General features: G+C 47.9%; 1 protein-coding gene across 1 annotated transcript in view; it reads right to left on the bottom strand.

Annotated features, from left to right (window-relative positions):
• Nucleotides 1-27,671, bottom strand: part of SYNJ1 (synaptojanin 1) — a 79,532-nt gene that overhangs the window by 45,620 nt on the left and 6,241 nt on the right. The window contains exons 2-10 of the mRNA XM_038766396.1: nt 23,509-23,595; nt 21,652-21,919; nt 19,865-20,090; nt 17,639-17,722; nt 8,524-8,585; nt 8,284-8,380; nt 5,969-6,138; nt 3,418-3,499; nt 2,389-2,541 (exon numbers count right to left, since the gene is read on the bottom strand). Coding sequence (XP_038622324.1) covers nt 2,389-2,541; nt 3,418-3,499; nt 5,969-6,138; nt 8,284-8,380; nt 8,524-8,585; nt 17,639-17,722; nt 19,865-20,090; nt 21,652-21,919; nt 23,509-23,595 — 1,229 coding nt within the window. The remainder of the gene's footprint in view (nt 1-2,388; nt 2,542-3,417; nt 3,500-5,968; nt 6,139-8,283; nt 8,381-8,523; nt 8,586-17,638; nt 17,723-19,864; nt 20,091-21,651; nt 21,920-23,508; nt 23,596-27,671) is intronic.

Here is a 27,671-nt window from a genome sequence, read left to right as displayed (position 1 = left end):
AATCGAAAGGAGCGCGGAGAGAGCAAAAGAAAGAGCAGTCGAGATGTTAGATTTTAATACAGTTCAGAGAGGAACATTAATATATAAATCATCAACATTTATATATTATGCTGAAGACAGAATGAGAGAAATCAGGGTAACCTGCGGTTCCCACGCGTGGCATCAGTAGCCGAGGAGACAGACATTCAGAATGAGGTTCGAGGGGTAGATGGCGAAACGGGTCTTCAAAGGAGTGTCTTGCTACTACCCTACTAATCAAAGTATCCATAACCAAACAGGGCCTCAGGGTCTGCCTGCACACATGAAAAGTGGACACCCCGGAACACTCTTCACGAGCGAAAGGCCAAGGTACACAAAGGTCTTAAAGGTAAATGGCAACTTTGCTAGAGCGGGAAACGGCAAACCTCATTTATGGGCAAACCGTTTGGCGTTTCCAATACGTGGACAGATTTAAAAAGAAACAGGAAAAATGCTGTCGTGGAAGTGATAAGCAGTAGTCCCGGGAGCCCGCAGCAGGGACAGAAGAATAAAGTGAATTACGTCTCGGATCATTATCAGATAAAGAAGAAAAACCAAAAAAAAACCAAACCAGATGACAAGAATAATCACGTAGGGAAAGATCTTAAAAAGATGACCAGGCACATTCGGAAATTTAAAAACTGGCAATTAAGGACAGAAAAAAATTAACTCAGGTGAGCAGAAAGTTGCCGACAAACTGATTAATTAACGTGAAGCAGAAATGGATCAAATTGTTTTTGGGTACTGGGGATTAGAGATAGAGTGCTGCTCAGGAGAGTTGAATGATGGATACAGTTGAGTCAGTGGTCTCTGGGAGGTGTGACATCTAATGGCTTCGAGTAAAAATATACTTCGATGGTGGAAATTGGCTAGTCCTTTTCAGAAGGAAGTGAAAGGAAATCATGTTTAAAGTTACAACTGCTTGAACACGTGAATGTGTCCCCAATCAATCAATGCTCTACTGTCCGCAGAGCACAGTACTGCGTGCTTGGGAGAATTAGCAGAATTAGCAAACACTCTCCCTGCCCATAAACTTACAGTCTAGAGGGATAAGCTACAAAAACGCAAACCCTCTCGAGGGACGAAACACAGACGAATGGGACGGCGGGGCAGCTTTCCAATGAAGGACGACAGACACTTGGGTTAAATCTCCAAACAATGCCAGGAAGTGAGCAGCTCCTCTGTGGGCAAGACCCACTAGCCCCTAGACAGTGCTTGGCTCAAGTGGTGCGGAGAGGAAACGGAACCATTGTCGGGGAGAACAGGCTAAAAGGAAAACCCTAGCCAACCATGGAATTTTTCGGAGGAACTCACGTGGGCCGAGAATCCCAAGAGGGCCGGGAAAGGTTTGGCCGGATGAGTGGTTGAGAGGTCTGCAGTGGATTGTGGAAGGGCACAGTTGAGGGGACGGCCACCATGACGGATGCCAAGGAGGGCACTGGCACACCGCACAAACAATAATAATAATAACTGAAGTATTTGTTAAGCGCTTACCGTGCGCCAGGTACTGTACTAAACACTGAGGTAGTAACAAGGTAACTGGGTTGGACACAGGCCCTGTTCCCCATTGGGCTCGCAGTCTTAATCCCCGTTTTACAGATGACGTAACTGAGGCACAGAGAAGTGAAGTAACTTGCTCAAGGTCACAGAGCAGACAAGCGGAGGGGCCGGGATTAGAATCCAGGTTCTTCTGACTCCCAGCCCCCTGCTCTATCCAGTTGGCCGCACTACTCACGGGTGGGTCTCATCTAGTAACCAAAGGCCTTCCCCTCTTGTTTTGTTTGCTCTGTTATTTGTTGAGCGCTTACTGTGCCAAGCACTGTAGTAAGCACTGGGGTAGATAGAAGATAATGAGAGAATGAGTTTGGGCATAGTCCCTATCACACATGGGGCTCACAGCTTCAGTATGAGGGAGTAGTATTTAATCCCCCATTTTATCGATGAGGTAACTGAGGCACAGATAAGTGACGTGACTTGCCCAAGGTCACGCAGCACACAGGTGGAGGAGCCGGGATTAGAACCCAGGAGCTTTTGATTCCCAGGCCCACGCCCCGTCCACTGTGCCAAGCTGCTTCTTGTCTTGTTGGAAACCGAATGGAAGCGAGTCAAAAGGTGACATGGCCGGGATATGCAATCAAGTGTTCCCGGTCACTGCTTTTACTCCACGTATTTTCTACTTGAAGCTGCAGAGACCATCCTTACGCTGGCTAGCCCTCCGCCCCCACCCAGAGAGACGGGGGGATCGAAACTTCACAGCAGCCACGTGAGAGGAGGGCCAAGCCAGGAGCCCCAGAACGTTTCGTTGATTGGCGAGAATAAGCCAGTGGCAGTGCCGGTTTAAGACACCGAGAAATTAACATTCAATTTTACCTTCGCCTTGCCTTCAAGAGCTCCGGTTCCTGCGTAGATTTTGCTGATGGAATCTCCATTCATAGACCACATGGACCGGAAAACTTCCTGGAAGCGAGTGATCAACTGCGGCTTCTCAGCTAAACCCAGGGCCTCCAGTTGTTTGGCCAGCATCTGCAACAAACAATCCAGGGGAAGACGATAACAATAAAAATAACAACAATAATACTACTGACATTGGTAATACAATAATAATAACAACAACGATAATAGTGAAGGTAGTTGTTGAGTGCTTAATACGTGCCTGGCACTAAACTAGGCACCGTGGGAATTGATAATCACGTCAGACACAATCCCCATTCCGCATGGGGTTCGCGGTCTAGGTTGGAGGGAGAACAGGTGTTGAATTCCCATTAAGCAGAAGAGGGAACTGAGGCCCAAAGGCACACAGCAGTCAAGTGGGCATGGTTGGGATTAGAACCCAGATCTTCAGACTCCTAGGGCGGGACTCTGCATTAGGCCACACTTCTTCCCCTGTTGCTTTAATACCCTGGGGTCGGATTTCTGGGTAGAACCAAGCTGCATTTCTCAACTGGAAAAACAAAAGCAACAAAAACGCATATCTGCTTAAAGCAGGGTGGATAGAGCACGGGCTTGGGAGACAGAAGGACCTGGGTTCTAATCCCGACTCTACCACTTGACTGCTGTGTATCCTTGGGCAAGTCGCTTCACTTCTCTGGGCCTCAGTTCCCTCATCTGTAAAATGGGGATGAAGACCGTGAGACCTCCGCGGGACAACCTGATCACTTTGTAATCTCCCCAGAGCTTAGAACAGTGCTTTGCACATAGTAAGTGCTTAATAAATGCCATCATTATTATTATTACTTCTCTGTGCCTCAGCTACCTCATCTGTAAAATGGGGATGAAGGCCGACAGCCCCAAGTGGGACCTGATCATCTTGCATCTGTCACATACTATGTGCTTAATAAATACCATATAAAAAGAGGGGAAAAAATAGGCTACCGTGCCAGAGGTTCCATTTTGTCCTACCTCTAAACCGAAGAAAGCTTGCACGCTGTTTGTTCGATCGAGGCAGTCCAAGCAGTTTGTCCTGACTGTCCCACTTTGGAATCTGAGCCATCGAAAAAAGGAAAAGCAATAAGGCTCAATTAGGAAGAGAAGGGAAAAGGAAATAAAAGAGCGCATAAAATTGAAAATCAAAGCCTTGTAAATGGCACCCAATTTCGTCCTTCATCAGAGAGATGTTTGCCTACAGTAACAGTTTTGGATCTGACATCTGTACTGAGCCAATGAGGAATGTTTACGTCATCTTCCCAAGCGGGTTTTCCTGTTCTAGGTCACAGAAGCAGCATTACCTGCAATTCGGACCAAAAACCGACATCCAGTGATTAAATGTGAGTAGTAAAATATGGAGTCTCTATACCCCCAGGGGTCTTAGTCTGGAATAAACACATCCTTCTAGTTTCATTCAATACTTAAAATCATTGAACTTAAGTTTTTTCTTGTATTTCACAGGGTGAAAAAACGATAAAATTAAAGAAGCAGGCACAATGCCTTAACATGTGGTTTCCTTTACGAAGACCACCAGATTTTCAGGTTAGCCAAGTGTCATAAATCAATCAATCAATCGTATTTATTGAGCGCTTACTGTGTGCAGAGCACTGTACTAAGCGCTTGGGAAGTACAAGTTGGCAACATATAGAGACAATCCCTACCCAACAGTGGGCTCACAGTCTAAAAGGGGGAGACAGAGAACAAAACCAAACATACTAACAAAATAAAATAAATAGAATAGATATGTACAGGTAAAATAAATAAGTAAATAAATAGAGTAATAAATAAGTACAAACATATATATATATATATATAGATAGATAGATATAGATATAGATATAGATATAAATAAGTTAAACCTACGCAAATACAAGGGTGATAAGAAAAGTATGCCAGGAAAATCTGTGGGGAGAACAAAAACGTCACAGGTGACTTGAGCCCGTTACTGGGTAGGGACCGTCTATATGTGGCCGACTTGTACTTCCCAAACGCTTAGTCCAGTGCTCTGCACACAGTAAGCGCTCAATAAATACGATTGAATGAATGAATGAACAAATGCTTTTGACCATAATGATGTCTGTCTGTCTCAATCTCCTTTAGACTCTCAGTCTAGAGTAGAACTATGAAATCACCAGACAGTCGGACATATCTCTACTGAGAGGACACAATCCTTTCTAGAATGCCCGCCCGAGCTTCATATTTGGTGACTCTCTTCTAGTTTATTTAGTTTGTGAATCTACTAAGTGGAGGCTTGGGTCTGTTGGGCACCGAACCTAAGGCTGACAATCGCAGCGGTCATCAGTGTCCTCTCGTGGGCCCCCTCCTCCCGGACATCACAAACGGGGCCAAGTCTGGATGGCTGGGGCTCGGATGCAAGGGCACGGGCACTTTCTGCTCTGAGCGTTCATTCCCGGGCTGTAGTGGTGGAGTTCCGGCCTGCCTCAGGTTCTGACAGCCAATATAATAATAATGGCATTAATTAAGCGCTTACTATGTGCAGAGCACTGTTCTACACGCTGGGGAGGTTACAAGGTGATCAGGTTGTCCCATGGTGGGCTCACAGTCTTAATCCTCATTTTATAGATGAGGTACCTGAGGCCCAGAGAAGTGAAGTGACTGGCCCAAAGTCACCCAGCTGACAAGTGGCGGAGCCAGGATTTGAACCCATGACCTCTGAATCCAAAGCCCGGGCTCTTTCCACTGAGCCATGCTGCTTCTCTATGGGAGTGGGTGCCTCAGGACTTCAGATGGGTCCAAGCTTCAGAGGTCAAGCAATCCATCAATCCTATTTATTGAGCGCTTACTGTATGCAGACCTCTATAATAAGGGCATGGGAGAATCCAGTATAACAGAGTAGGTAGACACATTCCCTTCCTACAACAGCAGAGAAGCAACAGGGAAGCAGCATGGCATAGTGGATAGAGCACGGGCCTGAGGGTCAGAAGGCTATGGGTTCTAATCCCGGCTCCGCCACTTGTCTGCTGTGTGACCTTGGGCAAGTCACTTTACTCCTCTGGGCCTCAGTTCCCTCTTCTGCAAAATGGGGATTGAGACTGTGAGCCCCACGTGGGACAGGGACCAACCCGATTTGCTTGTATTTACCCCAGCGCTTAGTACAGTGTCTGGCACATAGTAAGCGCTTAACAAATGCCATAATAATAATTACCATTAACAACAGTCTAGAGGGTTCCAAGAATAGCTTCGACTCTGCCGTACTGAATACGTCCAGTCGAGAAGGAATATGTGCAAGAGAGGGACAGAGGAAAACCCTGAGCCACGGTTGTGGAAATTGGGATTAACACACCAACCCGGACTGGCACCCACCAAAGAGAGGATCAAAGGTATCAAGAGGAGACCACCTTGCTGAATTTAAAAGTAATACACGTCTCACGTTGCATCTAACGAGAGTGCGGTGTATTTAACCTAAAATCATTCAACAGGAGTTCTTGCTTCTGGTGACCTGAACAGTCGACCTAGAGGGGACAGCGTTCTAACTCTAAGAGCCGTAAAGAAACAAGGAGCAAACCTTTGCACGTCACTTCCATCAAAATAAAAAAATCCGCACTCCAAGAACTTTTGGACTTGAGGTTTCAGCACACTGTGCAATTTCTCCACTTTTCCTCCTTTAACCATTTGATGATAGTCAAAGTTGACCATTTTGATATCGACGGCGTGTTCGGAAGCTTTTAAGTGGTTCTGGAATCAGGAAAAAGGCCCAAGTCAATGGACGGAAGAAGACTGGCACCTACAATTGGTAGTAGCTTAAAAGCCCTGGGGTACGCTCACACTCCCGAATCTTAGTTTCAAAATTGTGTGAGGTCAAGAAAACGATCACTTCCGGCCTCAGCAATAGACGGCTCCTTCTCATATTCTACCACTTTTGAGGGACCCTTAATTTCAATCGATAGTTTGCATTCTCCTTTGCCTAAGAGCACACACTCCTCCGTCTCTTTAAAATAATCACAAGCAGGTGAGGACTTCACTGGCACGGTTTAGTCTCGATACCCACGATCCTAAAGAGATGGTTCCCCCTGTTCCTGTTAGTTTCTGAAGAGTGACATCCGTTACGAGACCCAAAAGTGAGGGCGCATCAGTTCACTAAGGAACTCTCATGCTCCTTGGCTGCTTGCCATATGCTTCCGAGCTCCATCATCAGCTACAGCACAACGAAAACTCACTGTCTGCTGTGCTTGGGCATCTACCATGCTGTGCTCTTAGAATCTTATTTTACTTATTGCTTTTTGCCTGTTTCAATATGCACATTCAATTATTCCTCCTAGGATTTCACCCTGACACACATCCTCTCCTCTTCTCTCCCTCGTCTCTGTGTTAACTCCCGTTCGCCCTATTTGTAAATCCGTCGATACCTGTCCTATTAGATTATAAAATCCTTGTTGGCAAGGAACGCCCACAGCCTACCACACCCCCATCAGCGGGATTGAAGATGACACTACTGAAAGTGATTTTTATACCCTGACAAAGACAAGGCTGCAAAGGCCAACACAAACAAGAATTCCCTCCTTACTGAACAGGTTTGTTATTTGCAATGCTTGGCTTTGTTTCAGCCCATCACTCATTTACCAAATCCTCCATTCAAAAAACATTCATCCAACACCTGCTTCCTCGGAGGGATGAGCAAGTTTGAGGCTGTCCTCTACATCTGAAAAGTTGCCACCAATGCCAGTTTAAATATGAGCAACAAGGACGACACATATTTCCAGGATTTGATGCCCAATTTCCTGGTTAGCCGCCACCCTTTAGGCCTACATAACCATTGCTGTGGTCTCTGAATCACGAGGAGAAATTCTGCTCCTCTAACTACAGCTCCCTAATGATGTGAATTCTATTCTGTGGATTGTATACTTGTCCTCATCGTTAATGCCGCCTTAATCTGTGAGTGTTTCACTGCTCCAGACGGTAAGCTCATTAGGGAACTTGTCTACTAATTCTGGTGTACTGTACTCTCCCAAGCCCGTAGTGCAGCGCTCTGCACGTAGTAAGTGCTCAAAAAATACCACTGATTGTTCCTCATGTGTCTAATTCCCACCCATGTGCTCTCTCCCAGCGCTTAGTACAGTGCCCTTCACACTGTCAGCGTTTAATAAGCATGATTACTACTACTGATGATTGTGAGAGTCATGACTGCAAATGAGTGATTCAAATGAGAGGCACTTTTTTGCTCATCCTCTAGACCGTAAGTTCATTGAGGGCAGGGAGCGTGTCTGTTATATTGCACTCTCCGAAGCACTTAGTACAGTGCTCTTCGCACAGTAAGCGCTCAATAAATACCATCAATTGATTAATGGATCCCAAGCAGTTACTTCGCCAGAGAACTAGCGACCACATCCCTCCTCCACCGCATTAATGGTTCCAAGGTTGAAGCTTCCCAACGAAAGCATCTGGATAATTGTCCACAGAAGGATGAGGTCAGAATGTCCATCTATTTCATGAGGGGAAGGATGGCACCATGGAAAGAGCACTGGCCCTGGACTCAGGCGATTCGGGGCTGGCCCCGCCACTGCCCCGCCGCCGAACCTGGAGACAGAAGCCGATCCTCTTGGGGCCTCGGTTTCTTGGGGCCACCGGTTGTGGCCCGTGGCACGGTTGGTATTTCAGCAAAAAGTGCTCTGCTGACGTGGACCCCATCAACCGGACCACCCTGCTGAAAGTCCATCAGGCAGAGCATCGCCTCTACATGGGGAAATTATCCCAAGTCCAGGAGCAGTAAATGACAGCGCCCTGCCTGCGGTCACCCTGGGCACATTGTGCGGCCACTGCAACCCACACCCGATAGGCAAAACATCTTTGGAGACCCCGGGAGACTCAATCCATCACACATACCTGGAAAGCTTTACTCAGCATATGCTCTCCTTCCTTCGCTCCGAGCAAGTTGACGATAATTTGTTTCCCGTATAGGTTTTTAAGTGTTTGAAAATGCCTACAGAAAAGCACGAAGAAAGGAGTCACTGGAAGGTTTCCAGCGATAAATTCCATTTAGGTCCCTTCAAGAGAAATCAATCTCGTAATAGCAAACGAAAAGCCAAGGCAATAAAAAAAAAAAAAGGGAAACAACGGTTTTACCTGTCAAAAGCGGGTGCATTAGCTTCGAATCCCCGGGACATTCGGACTCGATGGGACCCCACCTTCAAAAAGGAACAGCGATTAAATCACCGACCCGAAACAGCCCGCAAAAGACAACTTTAGAGAAACGGTTTATCCACTCAAGGGTAGGCCTCACCTTCTCACTCTCCTTGAATAATTCCTAACATCATGCACACCGCGCTGAATACAGCTGGTATTAAATAAACACGAAACGACAATGATAAAGTTGGACTTCAGAAGGGCAGGAATTGTCTACCAACTCTCTTGTATTCTCCCAGGCACCTAGTACAGTGGTCTGCACACAGTAGGTCACTGAAGAATCGACCGTTACGGTAAACCAACGACATAAAGCTATTTGCCAGTTGTCCATTAATGACGTTCCTTTGCTCTAATCCCGAGAGGACTGAACAGGCAGCAAGCAAGGATACAGACCCGTGCGTCTTCAAGCGACTAAACCATTTCTACCGACTCTAAGGTGGAAGCTCACTGGGGGCAGGAAATGTTCCTACCAACTCTGTTGTGCTGTAATCAATCAATCGTATTTATTGAGCGCTTACTGTGTGCAGAGCACTGTACTAAGCGCTTGGGAAGTACAAGTTGGCAACATATAGAGATGGTCCCTACCCAAGACTGGGCTCACAGTCTAGAAGACAGTCTAGAAGACTCTCCCAAGTGCTTAGTTCAGTGCGCTGCAAGCAGGAAGTGCTCAGTACATAGTAAGGATTGATCGACTGGATTAGAAGCATCGTGGCTCAGTGGAAAGAGCATGGACTTTGGAGTCGGAGGTCATGAGTTCAAAGCCCGGCTCCGGCACTTGTCAGCTGTGTGACTCTGAGCAAGTCACTTCACTTCTCTGGGCCTCAGTTACCTCATCTGTGAAATGGGGATGAAGACTGTGAGCCCCCCTGTGGGACAACTTGATCACCTTGTAATCTCCCCAGCACTTAGAACAGTGCTCTGCACATAGTAAGTGCTTAATAAATGCCATTATTATTATTATTATTGTTATTATATTAAGCTTTCCCAGGTACACCCACGGCCCTGTGTTTCACATTCGAAGACGTTCCTCCGTCTCTCCCTTTCTCCCCACAGTCTAACTCCCGCCCAGTTGGGCCAGATCAGTGAGGAGAACAACGAATTAGACAACAACGAATAGACCCAGTCCCAGCACACAACGAGCTCACAGTCTAGAGGGGGAGACAGACATTAATAGGAATACATAAATAAATTAATAAATTCCAGATATTTACATATGTGCCGTGGGGATGGAGGAGTGAGGAGAAATCAGCTGGAACCGTGGGCCATCTCCTCCGTGACGGGACCAGGATGCACCTTTCCCCAGCCCTGTCCCTGGCAGCCTGGAGTCTTGTCTCCCTGGCTCTGCACCCCTCCAACCTCCAGGATTCAATCACTCGCACAGAAACCCCCAGAAAACCTTAGTGCCACAGTCTGGTCACCAAACCGTCTTTAGAATCACAGACAAATCACAGTCCCCCCGGACTCAGAGAATCCCAAAGCCACTCTTGGGCCTGAAAGCTCCCCTCTAGAAGCTCGTGGTGAGTGGGGGGACGGGTCTGCTAACTCTGTTATATCGGACTCTCCCAAGCACTTAGTATGGTGCACTGCACCCTGTAAGCGCTCAATAAAATCAATCGATGGGTCAACTGGCTGAAAATTTTGAACCGCTGCCGAGGGCCAGCCGATCCCCAGGGCTGGGCCGAGAAGCGGGGAACGGGAATAGTCTGACACCCGGCTTCCGACCCCTCCTTTCTGTGGGCTTGGCCCGAGGAGGTGCTCGGAAACGCTAACCCCGCCATTCATCCCATCAGCCCGTGTGCCGGTACCTGGTGTTTCGAAAAGTGCAGGCCATTCACCCCCGTATCAAAGTTTCTCTAGTTCCTTCTGAGGAGAGAAGCTCACAGTCACTCTATAACTCTACTATTACTCTATTTATTTATTTATTTTACTTGTACATATCTATTCTATTTATTTTATTTTGTTAGTATGTTTGGTTTTGTTCTCTGTCTCCCCCTTTTAGACTGTGAGCCCACTGTTGGGTAGGGACTGTCTCCATATGTTGCCAATTTGTACTTCCCAAGCACTTAGTACAGTGCTCTGCACACAGTAACCGCTCAATAAATACAATTGATGATGATGATGATATAAGCCTGCAGCTCGCTTTATTTTTGATTTCTTGACCCCCACCTTTACTACCTCATTTAGAGCGATTGCCCCGCCTACATTCCACTGGATCTCGAGGCATTTAATTGTGCTTTCTTACAAAGGTCTCTTTCCTCCTGATGCTGACCCCAGGGCAGACTCCCTGGCCAAAATGAAGAGGTCTTTTTATGCTTTCTAAAGCCCCTGGGATCACTGATGCCTCCTGCTTACCCATTTCTGTTCTTTTTCAAAGGGCTACAACAGGTACATTTGTTTGGGAATAACTTCAAGGTCAATAGCCCGCAAGCCTCTAGAATGCTTCGGTTTTTTTTTTCATCTCATTTATCGATTGACAAGCTTTTCCACTTCAATTCTTCCTGCATTCAACAATAATAGCACTCAGGCGATCAGTAAACTGAAACTATGCATAAAATATTACCTTGCCTCTTAGTTCTTGAAAACAATGTGACCCTGAAACACTCTGTGTCACTCCAGTTGCACTGTATCGTTATGGCTGCTTGCTCCCTTCATTCACCCTCCTCCGCATCCCCACGGCACATATGCATATATCTGTAATTTATTAATTTATTTACGTATTCATATTAATGTCTGTCTCCCCCTCTAGACTGTGAGCTCGTTGTGTGCTGGGACTGTGTCTATTCGTTGTTGTACTGTACTCTCTCAAGCGCTTAGAGCGGTGCTCCACACATAGTAAGCGCTCGAGAAACACGACTGAATGAATGAATCCTGCTTTTGTTCTCTGGTCTTCTGAAAGGAGTAGCTGAGAACAAGATGAAGCTACCTCCTTGATCTAATCGGGACCTCTGTTAGTCAGCTGCTCAATGGGATTTAATCACCTTCAGAATAAGGCAGAGGCTGGATGGAGAACCCCATCTCAAGGATTTGTTGCTGCCTATCCTGTTTTACTTATTCATTCAGTCGTATTTATTGAACACTTCCTGTGTGCAGAGCACTGTATTAAGCATTTGGGAAGTACAAATCGGCAACATATACAGACGGTCCCTACCCAACAACAGGCTCAGATAGTACTCTTGGTTTAAATTAGATGCTGTATTGAACATAAAGAAGCTCTGGATTGCTCAGATTTGAGCTGGCCTTGACGGACGGAGCAATCTCTGTCCATCAACCTCCACTCCCTACTAGTGCTACAAGAAGCGCTCGAAGCAATAATCTTGTCTCTAACATACCCGCTCGAACACATCACAGAGTCCGTGAGGTTTTTCTTCCACAGTGCTTAAGTATGATAATGATAACAATACTAATAATAACAGTAATAATACTAGGCAATACAGACCTCCACCTTCAGGTTCAGATATCATTTCGCCCTCTCCCTCCCACACATCCACAAGACAGGGCCGGGGATCGGTTTTCTATGCCAACGGCACGTTTGTCAGAATGAAGAAATTCCAGATCCCGGACACCGACCGCCGAAGGAATAGGGGTGGAATGTTGCGGAGCCTTTCTTGACCTTTGCGAGAACTTTTTTTCTTTGGCCTTTTCCACGGCACTTATGTACATAGCTTTAAATTATATTTTATAAATTATTCATATTAATGTCTTCCTCAGAAGCAGCGTGGCTCGGCATGGCTCAGTGGAACGATAAAGGGCTTGGGAGTCAGAGGTCATGGGTTCTCATCCCGGCTCCGCCAGTTGTCAGCTGCGTGACTTTGGGCAAATCACTTAACTTCTCTGTGCCTCAGTTCCCTCATCTGCTAAATGAGGATTAAGACTGTGAGCCCCATGTGGGAAAACCTGATTACCTTGTATCCCCCCCAGCGCTTAGAACAGTGCTTGGCACATAGTAAGCGCTTGACAAATGCCATCACTATTATTCCTCTCCCTCAAAACTGTAAATTCGCTCGGGGCAGAGAAAGTGCCTGCTAATTCTGCTGGATCGTACTCTGGGCTTCTGCTTGGAAGCAGCGTGGCCTAATGGATAGAGCACTAACCAAAAGGACCAGGTTCGCATCCCAGCTTCGCCCCTTGTCTTCTGTGTGACTTGGGCCAACCACTCTCTATTCTCCAGTTCCTTCATCTGTAGAATGGGGATTAAGATTGTGAGGACAGGGACTGTGTCCAACTCAATTATCTTCTATCTACCCCAAAGCAGTGCCTGGCACACAGTGAGCGCTTAACCAATACCATAATTATTATTATTATTTCTCTGCCAAGCACTTAGTACAGTGCTCTGCACCTAATAAGCATTCAAACACCATTGATTGATGAATAGGTCTTGTGAGCTCTGGAGTACAACCTAAGGTAACCTCTTGCCAGTGGTTTTCTCCCTCCTCGGTCTGCCGCTCTACTTTGGAGGGGACTTGGGTTTGGGGGGGTGTCACAGGAGAGCAGCAGCCTAGGATAGGGGTGACACTGCTCTGTGAGCCCATTGTTGGGTAGGGACTGTCTCTATATGTTGCCAACTTGTACTTCCCAAGTGCTTAGTACAGTGCTCTGCACACAGTAAGCACTCAATAAATATGATTGATGATGATGATGATGATGATGCAACGGCAGGCTGCCTGGCCCCCACAAGGCCCGGGGCTGCCGCGGTTCCCCCCATCCATTGCTTCCTCTGCTGATTTTATTTTCCGCCTCGGCTCCATCAGAGAGGTGCACCCGTTCTATCCAATTCGGCATACATTCAGCCCTTGCCATCTCACGTTCCCCCAAAGCACGTCGGACTGCAGACCGTTGGAGAGCCGGGGAATGGTTTCACAATGTCACATCCTAGTCTGGAGGGACCAGGATGTGGGCTCGGAAAAGCAAGTGGCACGGGCGGGTTTCCCTAAACAAAACGTTGGCCGGGAGCAAACGCTCGTGTTCCAGAACAGAACGTACTTGGCTATTTTTGCCTCCCACGGGCTTGGGAGAAGAGAATGTGTCTCTACCCCATCTTCCATCTCCTGAGGGCCTTGACCATTAGGACCCTGCCCCCCGGGGAGGCTAGATCATCTTCGACTTTCAGGCCCATGCTCTATTGAGAAGCAGCATGGCTCAGGGGAAAGAGCCCGGGCTTTGGAGTCAGAGGTCATGGGTTCAAATCCCGGCTCCGCCACTTGTCAGCTGTGTGACTTTGGGCAAGTCACTTCACCGTGCCTCAGTTCCCTCATCTGTAAAATGGGGATTAAGACTGTGAGCCCCCTGTGGGACAACCTGATCACCTTGTAACCTCCTCAGCGCTTAGAAGAGTGCTTACACATAGTAAGCGCTTAATAAATGCCACAATTATTATTATTATTACCCACTTTGCTTCTCACTAGGCTATGCTGCTTCAGGGAATATATCTACTCTCCCCCCCATCTTACCTCCTTCCCTTCCCCACAGCACCTGTATATATGTACATATGTTTGTACATATTTATTACTCTATTTATTTATTTACTTTACTTGTACATATCTATTCTATTTATTTTATTTTGTTAGTACGTTTGGTTTTGTTCTCTGTCTCCCCCTTTAAGACTGTGAGCCCACTGTTGGGTAGGGACTGCCTCTATATGTTGCCAATTTGTACTTCCCAAGCGCTTAGTACAGTGCTCTGCACATAGTAAGCGCTCAATAAATACGATTGATGATGATGATCGTACTCTCCCAAACGCTGAGTTCAGTGCTCTGCACACAGTAGGCGCTCAATACCACTGATTCATTGAGCTTCACCTGAAAACTCAGCAGCTCCCAATAATACAGATGTTGACCAACCAGTAGCAGCAGGAACACTCAATTCTCACCAGTATGGTGTCTTTCAGTCTGGAGATCTTAAATCCCGATTTTGCCTAATGAGGAAAAGCCGGAATCGACCTACCATTTAACTATCAATCATCAGCTTAATTTGGGTGCTTCCCACAGCAATGAAACAATTTTCTTCACTGTGCACCCTAGTCTCTAAATACCAGTCACAATGCCACTTTTGTTTAAAGTCTGAAACCTTTGGTTTCAAGAGAGCTGTATTTCAAAGAAAATGGAATTCTTGCTTATGAGCCCAATTCTTTGAGTCATATCACCTAGTCCAGCCCGACCTGTCCAAAATCCCGCTACTAAAATACACGCACTCATTCATTCATTCTTTCGTATTTATTGAGCGCTTACTGTGTGCAGGGCACTGTACTGAGCGCTTGGGAAGTACAAGTCAGCAACATATAGAGAAGCAGCATGGCTCAGTGGAAAGAGCCCGGGCTTTGGAGTCAGAGGTCATGGGTTCAAATCCCGGCTCCGCCAATTGCCAGCTGTGTGACTTTGGGCAAGTCACTTAACTTCTCTGGGCCTCAGTTACCTCATCTGTAAAATGGGGATTAAGACTGTGAGCCCCACATGGGACAACCTGATCACCTTGTATCCCCCCAGCACATAGAACAGTGCTTTGCACATTGTAAGCGCTTAATAAATGCCATCATTATTATTATTATTATATAGAGACGGTCCCTACCCAACAACAGGCTCACAGTCTAGAAGGGGGTGACAGCCAACAAAACCAAGGGAAGCAGCATGGCCTAATGGAGTCAGAAGGGCCTGGGCTCTAATCCCGGCCTGCTGAGTGACCTTGGACAAGTCACTTAACCTCTCGGGACCTCAGTCCCCTCACCTGTAAAATGGGGTCGAAGTCTGTGAGTCCCATGTGGGACAAGGACTGGTGGCCAACCTGTCTTGCTCGTATAATAATAATAATAACAGTGGTATTTTTAAGTGCTTACTTTGTAAGCACTCTTACTAAGCTCTGGGGTGGATGCAAGCAAATCGGGTGGGACACAGCCACTGTCCCGCGTGGAGCTCAGTTTTAATCCCTGTTTTACAGATGACGGAACTGAGGTACTGAGAAGTGAAGTGAACTGCCCAAGGTCACACAGCAGACCACTGGTAGATCTGGAATTCGAACCCATGACCTTCTAACTCCCGGACCTGTGCTCTACTCACTACGTCACTCTGCTTATAATAATAATAATGATGGCATTTATTAAGCACTTACTATGTTCAAAGCACTGTTCTAAGCACTGGGGGGGATACAAGGTGATGAGGTTGTCCCATGGGGGGCTCCCAGTCTTCATCCCCATTTTCCAGAAGAGGGAACTGAGGCTCAGAGAAGTGAAGTGACTTGCCCAAAGTCCCACAGCTGATAGGTGGTGGAGCCGGGATTTGAACCCATGACCTCTGACTCCAAAGCCCGGGCTCTTTCCCACTGAGCCACGCTGCTTATCTATCCCAGTGCTTTCATTCATTCATTCATTCAATTGTATTTATTGAGCACTTACTGTGTGCACAGCACTGTAGTAAGCGTTTGGGAAGTACAAGCTGGCAACATATAGAGACGGCCCCTACCCAACAGTGGGCTCACAGTCTAAAAGGGGGAAAATTATGCTTAGAATACAGTTAGCACATAACCAATACCTTTAAAGAATAAAACAAAACTGAGCTCTGGACCAAGAAGACCGACAGTCAAGGAAGGGCCGAACTCTTGGAGGAATCTCTGCATTATCGGGAAGCTTGTTTTCGGTACAGGCCGTTTTTAACCGTGCAGAATATAGTGAACCCCACGATTCTGAAGTCACTTCACTTCTCTGTGCCTCAGTTACCTCATCTGTAAGACGGGGATGAAGACTGTGAGCCCCCTGTGGGGACAACCTGATCACCTGGTAACCTCCCCAGCGCTTAGAACAGTGCTTTGCACATAGTAAGAGCTTTCGCTTGTACATATTTACCATTCTATTTATTTTGTTAATGACGTGCATTTGGCTTTAATTCCATTTGTTTAGACTGTGAGCCCACTGTTGGGTAGGGACTGTCTCTATATGTTGCCAACTTGGACTTCCCAAGCGCTTAGTACAGTGCTCTGCACACAGTAAGCGCTCAATAAGATTGATTGATTTGTTCTGACGACTTGACACCTGTCCGCATGCTTTGTTCTGTTGTCCATCTCCCCCTTGTAGACTGTGAGCCCACTGTTGGGTAGGGACTGTCTCTATATGTTGCCAATTTGTACTTCCCAAGTGCTTAGTACAGTGCTCTGCACATAGTAAGCGCTCAATAAATACGATTGATGATGATGATGATGAGATGAACCTGTCCACCCACCTGGCCGGGAGGGCAACTGCCTCCAAATAAGCCCAGAAAGGGAACCGGAGTGCGATTCCCAGCCTCAAGTGAGTAAGCTAATCTATAGTCTTCCCAATAAAGGCCTTCCAAAAAACTCCCACGTGAAAGTGAAATATCCACAAGCAGACCAATATAATGCATGAAACGAATACATGGACAATAAAGCAACCGCAAGATTCGAGGCTACTTATTTCACGCCCAAGAATACCAGAAAACACTGAAGAGATGGAAGGAGCCGTCATCTGGTGGGCAGGTGACACTTGAGAGCAACTGTTCTTCCCAAATTTTCCCCGTTAGATCAGGAAGGGTGTCGGGGGGAAGCTGAGACTAAAGGGACACCCTAAGGAAAGTCCACTAAGGATTCAAAGGGGATTAGCTTGAATCTATCCCAGCACTTAGTACTCAGTCCATCATATTTTTGAGCGCTTACTGTGTGCAGAGCACTGTACTAAGTGCTTGGGAGAGGTCAATACAACAATAAACAGACACAATCCCTGCCCACATCGAGCTCACAGTCTGGAGGATGAGTGCACAGTGCCTGGCACACAGTAAGTGCTAAACAAATATCATAAAAACTACCCTCAGGGAGTCATTCAAACGTGTTGGGCCCAGTTTCTAAGAGCTCCTGAAAAAAATATAGGCACACCCTGCTAGAAAGGAGGGAACACTCTTCTATACCAAACAGAACTTGTCCTTCCCCGGTTCCCTCCTCCCCGCCTTCCCACCCCACCCCCGGCCCTGAAAAAAGGGCTCAGCAGACTCTCGAAGGCTTTTCTCAACCTCCTCAGCATAAAAGAAATGATTTAGAACACGTCCAATAATCAAACCCATACCTGTAAGCCGGGCTGCTCCCAGAACAATGGAATGGATCCACGAATCTGTATGAAGGAAGCTATACAGTCGTCCAAGAAGATGACCTAAAAAGAAACAAAACCGCATCAGGGCATTCCACGAGGCAGTTTTGAGCTAAGCCACCAAAGACTGAAATGGTGTCCAACGTGCTGCGAATCAGCTAAACCCGGAGTTGAAATGCTCATCTGGCCAACGATCCTGCCGGCTTACTTCTGTGCCCGTCTACTGGAGACAATTTTTACAATCAAAATGCCTCCAAACTTCCCAACCACGGGTTTGGTGGGAGACTGCCCTAAAAAATATTACGTCTTGCTCCATTTTTCAACATCACATGGCAGTGTGGTCTAGTGGTGAGAGCATGGGCGAAGCAGTTGGAGGACCCGCGTTCTAATCCCGACCCTGCCCCTTTTCTGCTGCGGGACCTTGATTGAGTGGCTTATCGTCCCTATTTCTCCGCCCTCCCTCCAATTTAGACTGTTGAGTCCCATTGTGGGTCAGGGACTGTGTCTGACCTGATCATCTTGTTGCTACCCAAGCACTTAGTACAGTGCTGGGCACATAGTAACACGTAACAGATACATAGAGAAGCAGCGTGGCTCAGTGGAAAGAGCCCAGGCTTTGGAGTCAGAGGTCATGGGTTCAAATCCAGGCTCCGCCAATTGTCAGCTGTGTGACTTTGGGCAAGTTACTTCACTTCTCTGAGCCTCAGTTACCTCATCTGTAAAATGAGGATTAAGATGTGAGCACCAGGTGGGACAACCTGCTCACCTTGGAACCTCCCCAGTGCTTAGAACAGTGCTTTGCACATAGTAAGCGTGTAATAAATGCCATTATAATTATTATACATCATGATTATTATTACTATCAATCAATCAATTGTATTTATTGAGCGCTTACCGTGTGCAGAGCACTGTACTAAGCGCTTGGGAAGTACAAGTTGGCAACATATAGAGACGGTCCCTACCCAACAGTCGGCTCACAGTCTACTACTACTGTTTGAGACAAGTTCAAAGAGAGGAAACATGGTGGGGCGTCAGATTTTTAAAACCCAAGAGCAGCTTTGATTTTAGGGCATTTTTCAAAAAATGAACACAATCACTACTTTCACCCATCTCTACTGCTCATGCATTTTTCTTTTTAACTTGGCGGCTCTCAGAGGAGTGTGGTCCTCAGAGGTGATGTCCCCGGTCTGACTGCTTGCTGGTCTCTATCCGTCTTTACCTCCCCTTGCAATTTTGTGAGCCGCAACCTTTCCCACCTGACGGCTCTTTTTCATCCGTTTCTTTCAGAAGCTAACCTCGAGTGCTGATAAAGGGCTCCCCAGATTCAATTCTAAATTTTGACCTACTTTCATTTCGACCCCACCATTGGCCACGCTTCAATTTCTAGCGGTAAGACTTTCTTTCCCGACTCTCTAGAGGACACCCCCTTCCCCCTTGAAGGGTACCCTTTTGGGGAAACACCAGGCGTGCTTCAGAAACGTCATCGTAAGGACAGCTATCGCGGCATTTTAGATTGAAGTTCTATGAGTCTCTTGGGACAGTCGGCAGAAACGCGGGTCTGGGACTCTGCTTCAGCGAAGCAACGTGGCCTATTGGAAAGAGCACAGGCCTGGGAGTTGGGGACCTGGGTTCTAATCCCGGCTCCGCCACTTGTCTGCTGGGTGACTGTGGGCAGGTCACTTGTCTTTCCCGGGCCTCAGTTCCCTCATCTGCAAAATGGGGAGTAATAATAATAATGATGATGGTATTTACTATGTGTCAAGCACTGTTCTAAGCGCTGGGGTAGATACAAGGTAATCAGGTTGTTCCCCATGGGGCTCGGAGTCTTGAATCCCCATTTTACAGATGAGGGAAGTGAAGCACAGAAAAGTTAAGTGACTTGCCCAAGGTCACCCAGCAGACAAGTGGTGGAGAAAGACTGTGAGCCCCAAGTGGGACAGGGGCTGTGTCCAACCTGATAAGCCTGTATCTACCCCAGCGCCTAATATAGTCCCTGGCACATAGTAAGCGCCGAACAAATGTTATTTAAAAGAACAACAACAAAAAAAGCCATTTTAACTCAACTGAATCAGGGCCCTCCCGAGAGGTGGCATCCCAGGTGGGGGCTCACCGCTACCTCCCCCAACCAACGGCTCCTCCACCACACTTTGGGGGCTCCAGAAAGGAGCCAGAGACCCCGGCCCGCCGCCCCGGGAGACCAGATACCTGCTCGGTTTCGACAAAGTTGGCCACGTGGCCGTCGTCGTTGGTGCCGCGCACGTTGAACCTGGTTCCGGCCCGTTCGCAACTGAGGCGGGAGATGAGGCAGGCTTTGGCCTGCTTGTGAGCCGCGTAGATGGTCCGGATCTCCACGCCGCCACACATCAGGCGCAGCAGCCAGTCGTCGCAGTTCACCCCGTAGTGTTTTAGGTGCAGGTGCAGGGACTGGTTCCTACGACACAGGGAACCCGCAACGTTTTCCCTCTCACCACGCTCACGTCTCCGGGAGACCCGCTCGCTTCATTCCTCATTCACTCGTAATGATCAGGCACTTACTGTGTGTAAAGCACTGTATGAAGCGCTTGGGAGAGTACAGTGTAACAAGAAACAGACACAATCTCTGCCACAATGAGCTCACAGTCTAGACATTAATATATATTCATTCATTCAATCGTATTTATTGAGCGCTTACTGTGTGCAGAGCGCTTGGGAAGTACAAGTTGGCAACGTATAGAGACGGTCCCTACCCAACAACGGGCTCACAGTCTAGAAGGGGGAGACAGACGGCAAAACAAAACATATTAACAAAATAAAATAAATAGAATAGTAAATATGTACAAGTAGAGTGATAAATCTGTACAAACATATATACAGGTGCTATGGGGAGGGGAAGGAGGTAGGGCGGCGGGGGATGGGGAGGAGGAGAGGAAGGAGGGGGCTGAGTGAGGGAAGGCCTCCTGGAGGAGGTGAGCTCTCAGTAGGGCTTTGAAGGGAGGAAGAGAGCTAGCTTGGCGGATGTGCAGAGGGAGGGCATTCCAGGCCAGGGGGAGGACGTGGGCCGGGGGTCGATGGCGGGACAGGCGAGAGCGAGGTACAGTGAGGAGATTAGTGGTGGAGGAGCGGAGGGTGCGGGCTGGGCAGTAGAAGGAGAGAAGGGAGGTGAGGTAGGAGGGGGCGAGGGGATGGACAGCCTTGAAGCCCTGGGTGAGGAGTTTCTGCCTGATGCGCAGATTGATTGGTAGCCACTGGAGGTTTTTGAGGATGACACCAAAGTTGCGGGCTTTTGAGACGGGAAGGATGGTAGTGCCGTCAACAGTGATGGGAAAGTCAGGGAGAGGGCAGGGTTTGGGAGGGAAGATAAGGAGTTCAGTCTTGGACATATTGAGCTTTAGATGGCAGGCGAGTTTAGATGGCGAGTTTATATATATATGTACATACATAAAAATTACAGATATATGCACAAGTGCCACGGGTCTAGTGTGGGGAGGATGAATGAGGGGAGCTAGTCAGGGCGATGCAGAAGGAGTGGAAAAAGAAGAGAGGAGGGATTAGTAGGGGAAGGCTTCTTGGAGGAGATGTGCCTTCAGTAAGGATTTGAGAGGGGGAGAGCAGTTGTCTGAAATGCAGAGACGGTCCGGCCAGTGTTGGCCATCTTGGCCGCCAGTTCCCAACTTCCGGCTTCTCTTGTCTCTATGCTGACAGGGAGGGGGACGGGATGGGGGGCAAGGGGAAGAAATAACAGAAAACGGTTGATGGGGAGGAAGCTCAAGAGAATTAATAATAATACCTGTGGTATTTGTTAAGCGCTGTTCTAAGCGCTGGGGTAGATTTACATTAATCAGGTCGGACAGAGTCCCTGTCCCACATGGGGCTCCCCATTTTACACATAAGGCAACTGAGGCCCAGAGAAGTAAAATGCTTTGCCCAAGGTCACGGAATAGACAAGTGGCGATGCCAGGCCGAGCACCAAGGACCTTCCGACTCCCACGCCCGGCCCGCAGAGATCAGCTCACCAGAAAAACCTATTGTCGGTCGTGTGCTCCTGCATCCTACGGTGCGCGTTCAGACTCAGATCCAAACTGACTCCGGTGGCGGACCACGCGAAGTAGAAGTTTCCGGAATTTAAAACCTTGCGCACTTCAGAAATGCGATCCTCGTCGGAAGAATCGTTCCGTAAGGATATGAACTCCGTGGAAGTCACGCGAAAAACTTCCGATTCCTGGATTTTTCCCACGGACATACATCCAGTGACCAGAACCAGATAATGCAGCATCGTGTCTCCTGTGAAGAGAGGCTGAGTTGCGTGAGGAACCTTAAGGAACATTTTTCAAAATCCAACTCGAATGTTATCTCCTGGGGTTTCGCTAGTTTTTTTCCCATCTTTTTAAGGCTGATGTCGTGATTTACAAACCAGATTTCCAGAGCAACAGTCTAGTTCTATTATTGGCTAAAACAGTTTGTTGTTGAAAACATTCCTGAATCTCAACAACAGATGATTGTCCCGCAACCCTCTAGTCCGGAAACTCCATATGGGCAGGGATCCCCTATACATCTCTTTTGAACAATACAGTGCTCTGCACACAGTAAGTGCTCAATAAATACCACTGGCTGAACAGTCATATGTGATTACAGGAGAGCTCTTCTGCTTTAAGAACCAAACAAGAACACGAGAACACAAGAACACGAGAACACAGGAACACAAGAAGCAGCGTGACTCAGTGGAAAGAGCCCGGGCTTTGGAGTCAGAGGTCATGGGTTCAAATCCCGGCTCTGCCAATTGTCAGCTGTGTGACTTTGGGCAAGTCACTTCACTTCTCTGTGCCTCAGTTCCCTCATCTGTAAAATGGGGATCAAGACTGTGAGCCCCCATGGGACAACCTGATCACCTTGTAACCTCCCCAGCGCTTAGAACAGTGCTTTGCAAATAGTAAGCGCTTAATAAATGCCATTTAAAAAAAAACAATCTCAGGTGTCATCTGGGAATGTCATCTACTAAATCTCATATTGCCTTCTCCCAAGCACTTAGCACAGTGCTCTGCACACGGTAAACGCTCAATAAATACAATTGATTGATGATTGAATGGAAGGAAGGAGCAAGACCGGAAGAGTGTGGCCACACTGGAGGCTGAAGAGCAGCTCAAGAGCAGCTTCCTGGCATCATCAGTCAATCAATTAGTGCTTACTACATGCACAGCACTGTACTTAGCACTTGGGAGAGTACAACAGAATTAGCAGACATGTTCCCTGCCTATAACGGCCTTACAGTCCAGAGGGGCTATAAGGGGAACAAGTGTCAGGAAGAGACAGCAGCTGCCTCTGGGGAACTCAACCCCGCCTTTCCCTGAGGGATGGCATTCCGGGAGATGGGAAGTGGTGGGGATGCCTGGTGGGCTGGCAAAACCAACTAGGCCTCCGGCCCCAAGGCCGACCTCCTAGGACCAGCTCTGGGAACACCTCTGGGGTCTCCCCAGCACCTGCAAAAGTCGCCCCCAACCATGACACTGGTCCAGACCACTTATCCTGGAGGCCACGCGCTGCCGCCCCTTCTCGGAGCCACACGCTGGGGAGGCTCCAGAGAGGGCTGATGCCCAGACATCAGCCATCCCCCGGATGCCCGGATGGAAAGCTGGGGGACTGAACGAGTTGAGGTGGGGGTCCCAGCCCCCCGGGATTTCCCTCCTTCCCTTCCACCTCTCCCAGATCCTCTGAAAGGATCTCCTCCGCCCCACCTTGACCACTGGTCGACTGAGCATGGGAACCACCAGACGCGCACAAAAGGTTCTCCTTCCTCTTTTGGGGCCCAACGACCCCTTGGGGAAGGCGTAAGGGGACGACCTATCTGGGGCCAGCTGCCCGGGGGCCACACTTACCGAGATTCAATCGCAGCACCCCTAGGAGTCCGTAGGCGTCCAGGACTTTGGAGTACATGGCTTTGATCGCCTCTTTCTCTGCAGATGCTACAAAAAAATGTGGGATCCGGTTAGGAAAAACACACTTGCCTTGAGCCGCCCCTGCCTGAACGCTGAATTTCTCTATCTCCCTGTGCCTTGTGCCGGACAAGGGTTTTTCATCCCGAGGCCCCCCCAAACACGGGAGAGGAACCCCAATACGTTCCTACATGTTCCTCGAGCCTCATTCCAAGTCTAGTTTATTTCGGCACCCGGTGTCTAGGCTTCGAGTTGATGGACCAATCCGCTGCTAAATTCTGGGTCAGGGATGATTCATTCATTTATTCAATTGTATTTATCGAGTGTTTACCGTACAAAGCACTTGGGAGAGTACAGCATAACAATAGACGGACATTTTCTGTCCCGGGAATATCGCTTTGGGTCCCCATTTCAGCCCAAGGGAGTGAGGGAAAGAGGTGGAGGGAGGGAGACCAACTGAGAGGGAAAGAGAGGGCCTTTAGGAAGAAGAAATGGACATAATGTTTGTACATATTTATTACTCTATTTATTTTACTTGTACATATTTATTCTATTTATTTTATTTTATTAATATGTTTTGTTTTGTTGTCTGTCTCCCCCTTCTAGACTGTGAGCCCGCTGTTGGGTAGGGACCGTCTCTATATGTTGCCGCTTAGTATAGTGCTCTGCAGACAGTAAGCACTCAATAAATATGACTGAATGAATGAATGAATGAAGAAAGTATGGCCCCGGCTTGCGAGAGATTTTCCACGGGTGTGATAGTGATTTACGGTCGGTACGAGAGGGTCATAATCGGAAACCTCTGAGAAGTCGAGCCAAGCCAAGATACACCACTTCCTGTTTTCCTCTGCTGAGCCTGGTGGACGGATGGGAGGTGCCCACACAGTAGGCAGGCAATTCTCCTGTGTTTGTCGGGTGGGGCGAGCACGGCTGTTCAGAAGGTCAGACTCCTCCAGAGAGCTGCTGTCGGCAAGACCTTTCGGCTCTACCCACCGGGCCGCCCTTGGTCTTTCAGCGAGAGCCTGTAGGCGAATCCCAGCAGGACAGCTCCTCCAGGAGGCCTTCCCAGACTGAGCCCCCTTTTTCCTCTCCTCCTTCCCCTCCCCACAGCACCTGGATATATGTTTGTACAGATTTACTACTCTATTTATTTTCTATTCTATGTACCATTCTATTAATTTTGTTAATGATGTGCATCTAGCTTTATTTCTATTTATTCTGATGACTTGACACCTGTCCTCATATTTTGTTTTGTTGTCTGTCTCCCCCTTTTAGACTGTGAGCCCGCTGTTGGGTAGGGACTGTCTCTGTATGTTGCCGACTTGTACTTCCCAAGCGCTTAGTACAGTGCTCTGCATACAGTAAGCGCTCAATAAATACGATTGAATGAATGACAGAGCAGTAAACGTCACGTCCACCCAAAGGGGATGCCCTGAGCCCGGGTTAGAACGGCCTCGCTGTTGGGTTGTTGGAAAGAACCGGTCCAAATTCAACGGTGATTTCTCGTGATGTGAGTAGCTCTGGGTTGCCCAGCAGAAAGAGCACGGGCCTGAGAGTTGGGGGACGTGGGTTCTAATCCTGACTCTACCACAAGTCTGCTGTGTGACCTCAGGCAAGCCACTTCACTTCTCTGTGCCTCAGTTCCTTCATCTGAAAAATGGGGATTACGACCGTGAGCCCATGTGGGGCAGGGACTGTGCCCAACCTGATTACCTTCTATCTGCCCCAGTGTGTAGAATGGTGCTTGGCACAAAGCAAGCGCTTAACAAATACCACAATTATTATCATCATTATGGAAGGGGCAGCCGCAGAGAAGAGGTAAGTCTTCCCATCATCATCAATCGTATTTATTGAGCGCTTACTGTGTGCAGAGCACTGTACTAAGCGCTTGGAAAGTACAAGTTGGCAACATATTCCCAGGCACGAGGAGGACGAAGGAAGGGGAGAGAAATTCCGCATTTAGAAGAGCAACCGCCACCTTGTAGGGGGGCTGGCCCGCAGCTCCCCTGGCCAGGCGAGGAAAGGGGGCATTCGTTCATTCAATCGTATCTGTTGAGCGCTTACGGGCCGGGCCTGACTGGGGAAGCTGCCAAACAGCATCAATCAACCAATCAATCACATTTATTGAGCGCTTACTATGTGCAGAGCACTGTACTAAGCGCTTGGGAAGTACAAATTGGCAACATATAGAGACAGTCCCTACCCAACAGTGGGCTCACAGTCTAAAAGGGGGAGACAGAGGACAAAACCAAACATACTAACAAAATAAAAAACCAAACTAACAAAACAAAATGACAAAACAGCATCGGAAGCAACATGGAGGAGAATCCATGGGAGAGCGCCGGGAGAGGGCACAGCAATGGAAGTCGGTCAATTGTATTTACTGGGCGCTTACTGTGTGCAGAGCACTGTACTGAGCGCTTGGGAGAGTACAATACAACAGTAAAACAGACACATTCCCTGCCCACGACCAGCTTCCAGCCTAGAGGGAAGCCTGAAGAATATGCCTCATCAGATTCCTCTCTTCCCCACCATCTTTTCTCCTCCTCCTCCTCCTTGTACCCTGCGTGTCAGCCACCTGCGGGGCCGACCTCTACTCCAGACGCTTCGAGTTACGGCGAACGGCCCTGGCGGTGCGGTGTAGCAGAAAGAGCCCGGGCTTGGGGGTCGGAGGACGTGGGTTCTATTCTCGGCACCGCCACGTGTCTGCTGTGTGACTTTGGGCAAGCCGCTTAACCTCTCTGTGCCTCAGTTACCTCATCTGGAAAATGGGGATTAAGACGGCACACCCCACATGGGACACCCTAATGACCAGGTATCTACCCCAGTGCTTAGAAGAGTGCTTGGCACGTAGTAAGCGCTTAACAAATACCATCATCGTCATTATTATTACGTTGCTCAAATTCACCCCTTTTCTGCTCTACGTTGCGTTGGTTTTTGCTTTACAAAACCAGCCTCCTCTAGGGCCCCAGCTCCGGGTGGGATGCCCGGGAGGGGAAAGATGAGCAGGAGGCTGGGGGCAGGGGAAGGGGTACCTCGTGGGTTCTAATAATAATAATAATAATAGTGATGGCATTTGTTAAGCGCTTACTATGTGCAAAGCACTGTTCTAAGCGCTGGGGAGGATACAAGGTGATTAAGTTGTCCCACGTGGGGCTCACAGTCAATCCCCGTTTTACAGATGAGGTAACTGAGGCTCAGAGAAGTGAAGTGACTTGCCCAAGGTCACGCGGCAGACATGTGGCAGAGCCGGGATTCGAACCCCTGACCTCTGACTCCAAAGCCCGTGCTCTTTCCACTGAGCCACGCTGCTTCTAGTTCCAGCTCTGCCACTTATCTGCTGTGTGACCTTGGGTAAGTCACTTCACTACTTCTCTAGGCCTCAGTTACCTCATCTGTAAAATGGGGATTAAGTCTGTGAGATCCACGTGGGACAGGGACCGTATCCAACCTTATTAACCTGTATCTATCCATCCCAGCGCTTAGCACAGTGCCTGGCACATAAGAAGCATTTAACAAATACCATAAAAAAACAGTCACAACTTCTCTAGGCCTCGGTTCCCTCATCTGTTAAATAGAGATTAAGACTGTGAGCCCCATGTGGGACAGGGACTGTCTCCAACCTGATTACCTTGAAACCACCCCGGTGCTTAGTAGTGACAGGAAAACAGCAAGTGTTTTATAAGTACTTTAAAAAAAAAAGATGTGATGGGACAAGGTGCAGGACTGGAAGCTCAGGGGGAAGAGTCAGCAGACTCAGTAACAATTCAATCGTATTTACTGGGTGCTTACTGTGTGCAGTGCACTGTATTAGGTGCTTGGGAAAGGGTAATATAACAATAACAGACATATTCCCTGCCCACAATGAGCTTAAAGTCTATAGGGATAGACAGACATTAATAGCAATGACTAAATTACAGATAAGTATGTAATTGCATGTAATTTAATATAATTTAATTCTATTTGTTCTGACGATTTTGACACCTGTCCACATGTTTTGTTTTGTTGTCTGTCTCCCCCTTCTAGACTGTTAGCCCATTGCTGGGAAGGGACCGTCTCTATATGTTGCCGACTTGTACTTCCCAAGCGCTTAGTACAGTGCTCTG

This window comes from Tachyglossus aculeatus, chromosome 24, assembly GCF_015852505.1.
Source record: "Tachyglossus aculeatus isolate mTacAcu1 chromosome 24, mTacAcu1.pri, whole genome shotgun sequence".
NCBI lineage: Eukaryota > Metazoa > Chordata > Mammalia > Monotremata > Tachyglossidae > Tachyglossus > Tachyglossus aculeatus.
Note: the sequence above shows the minus strand (reverse complement) of the source record. Positions and strands in the feature narration are given on the sequence as shown.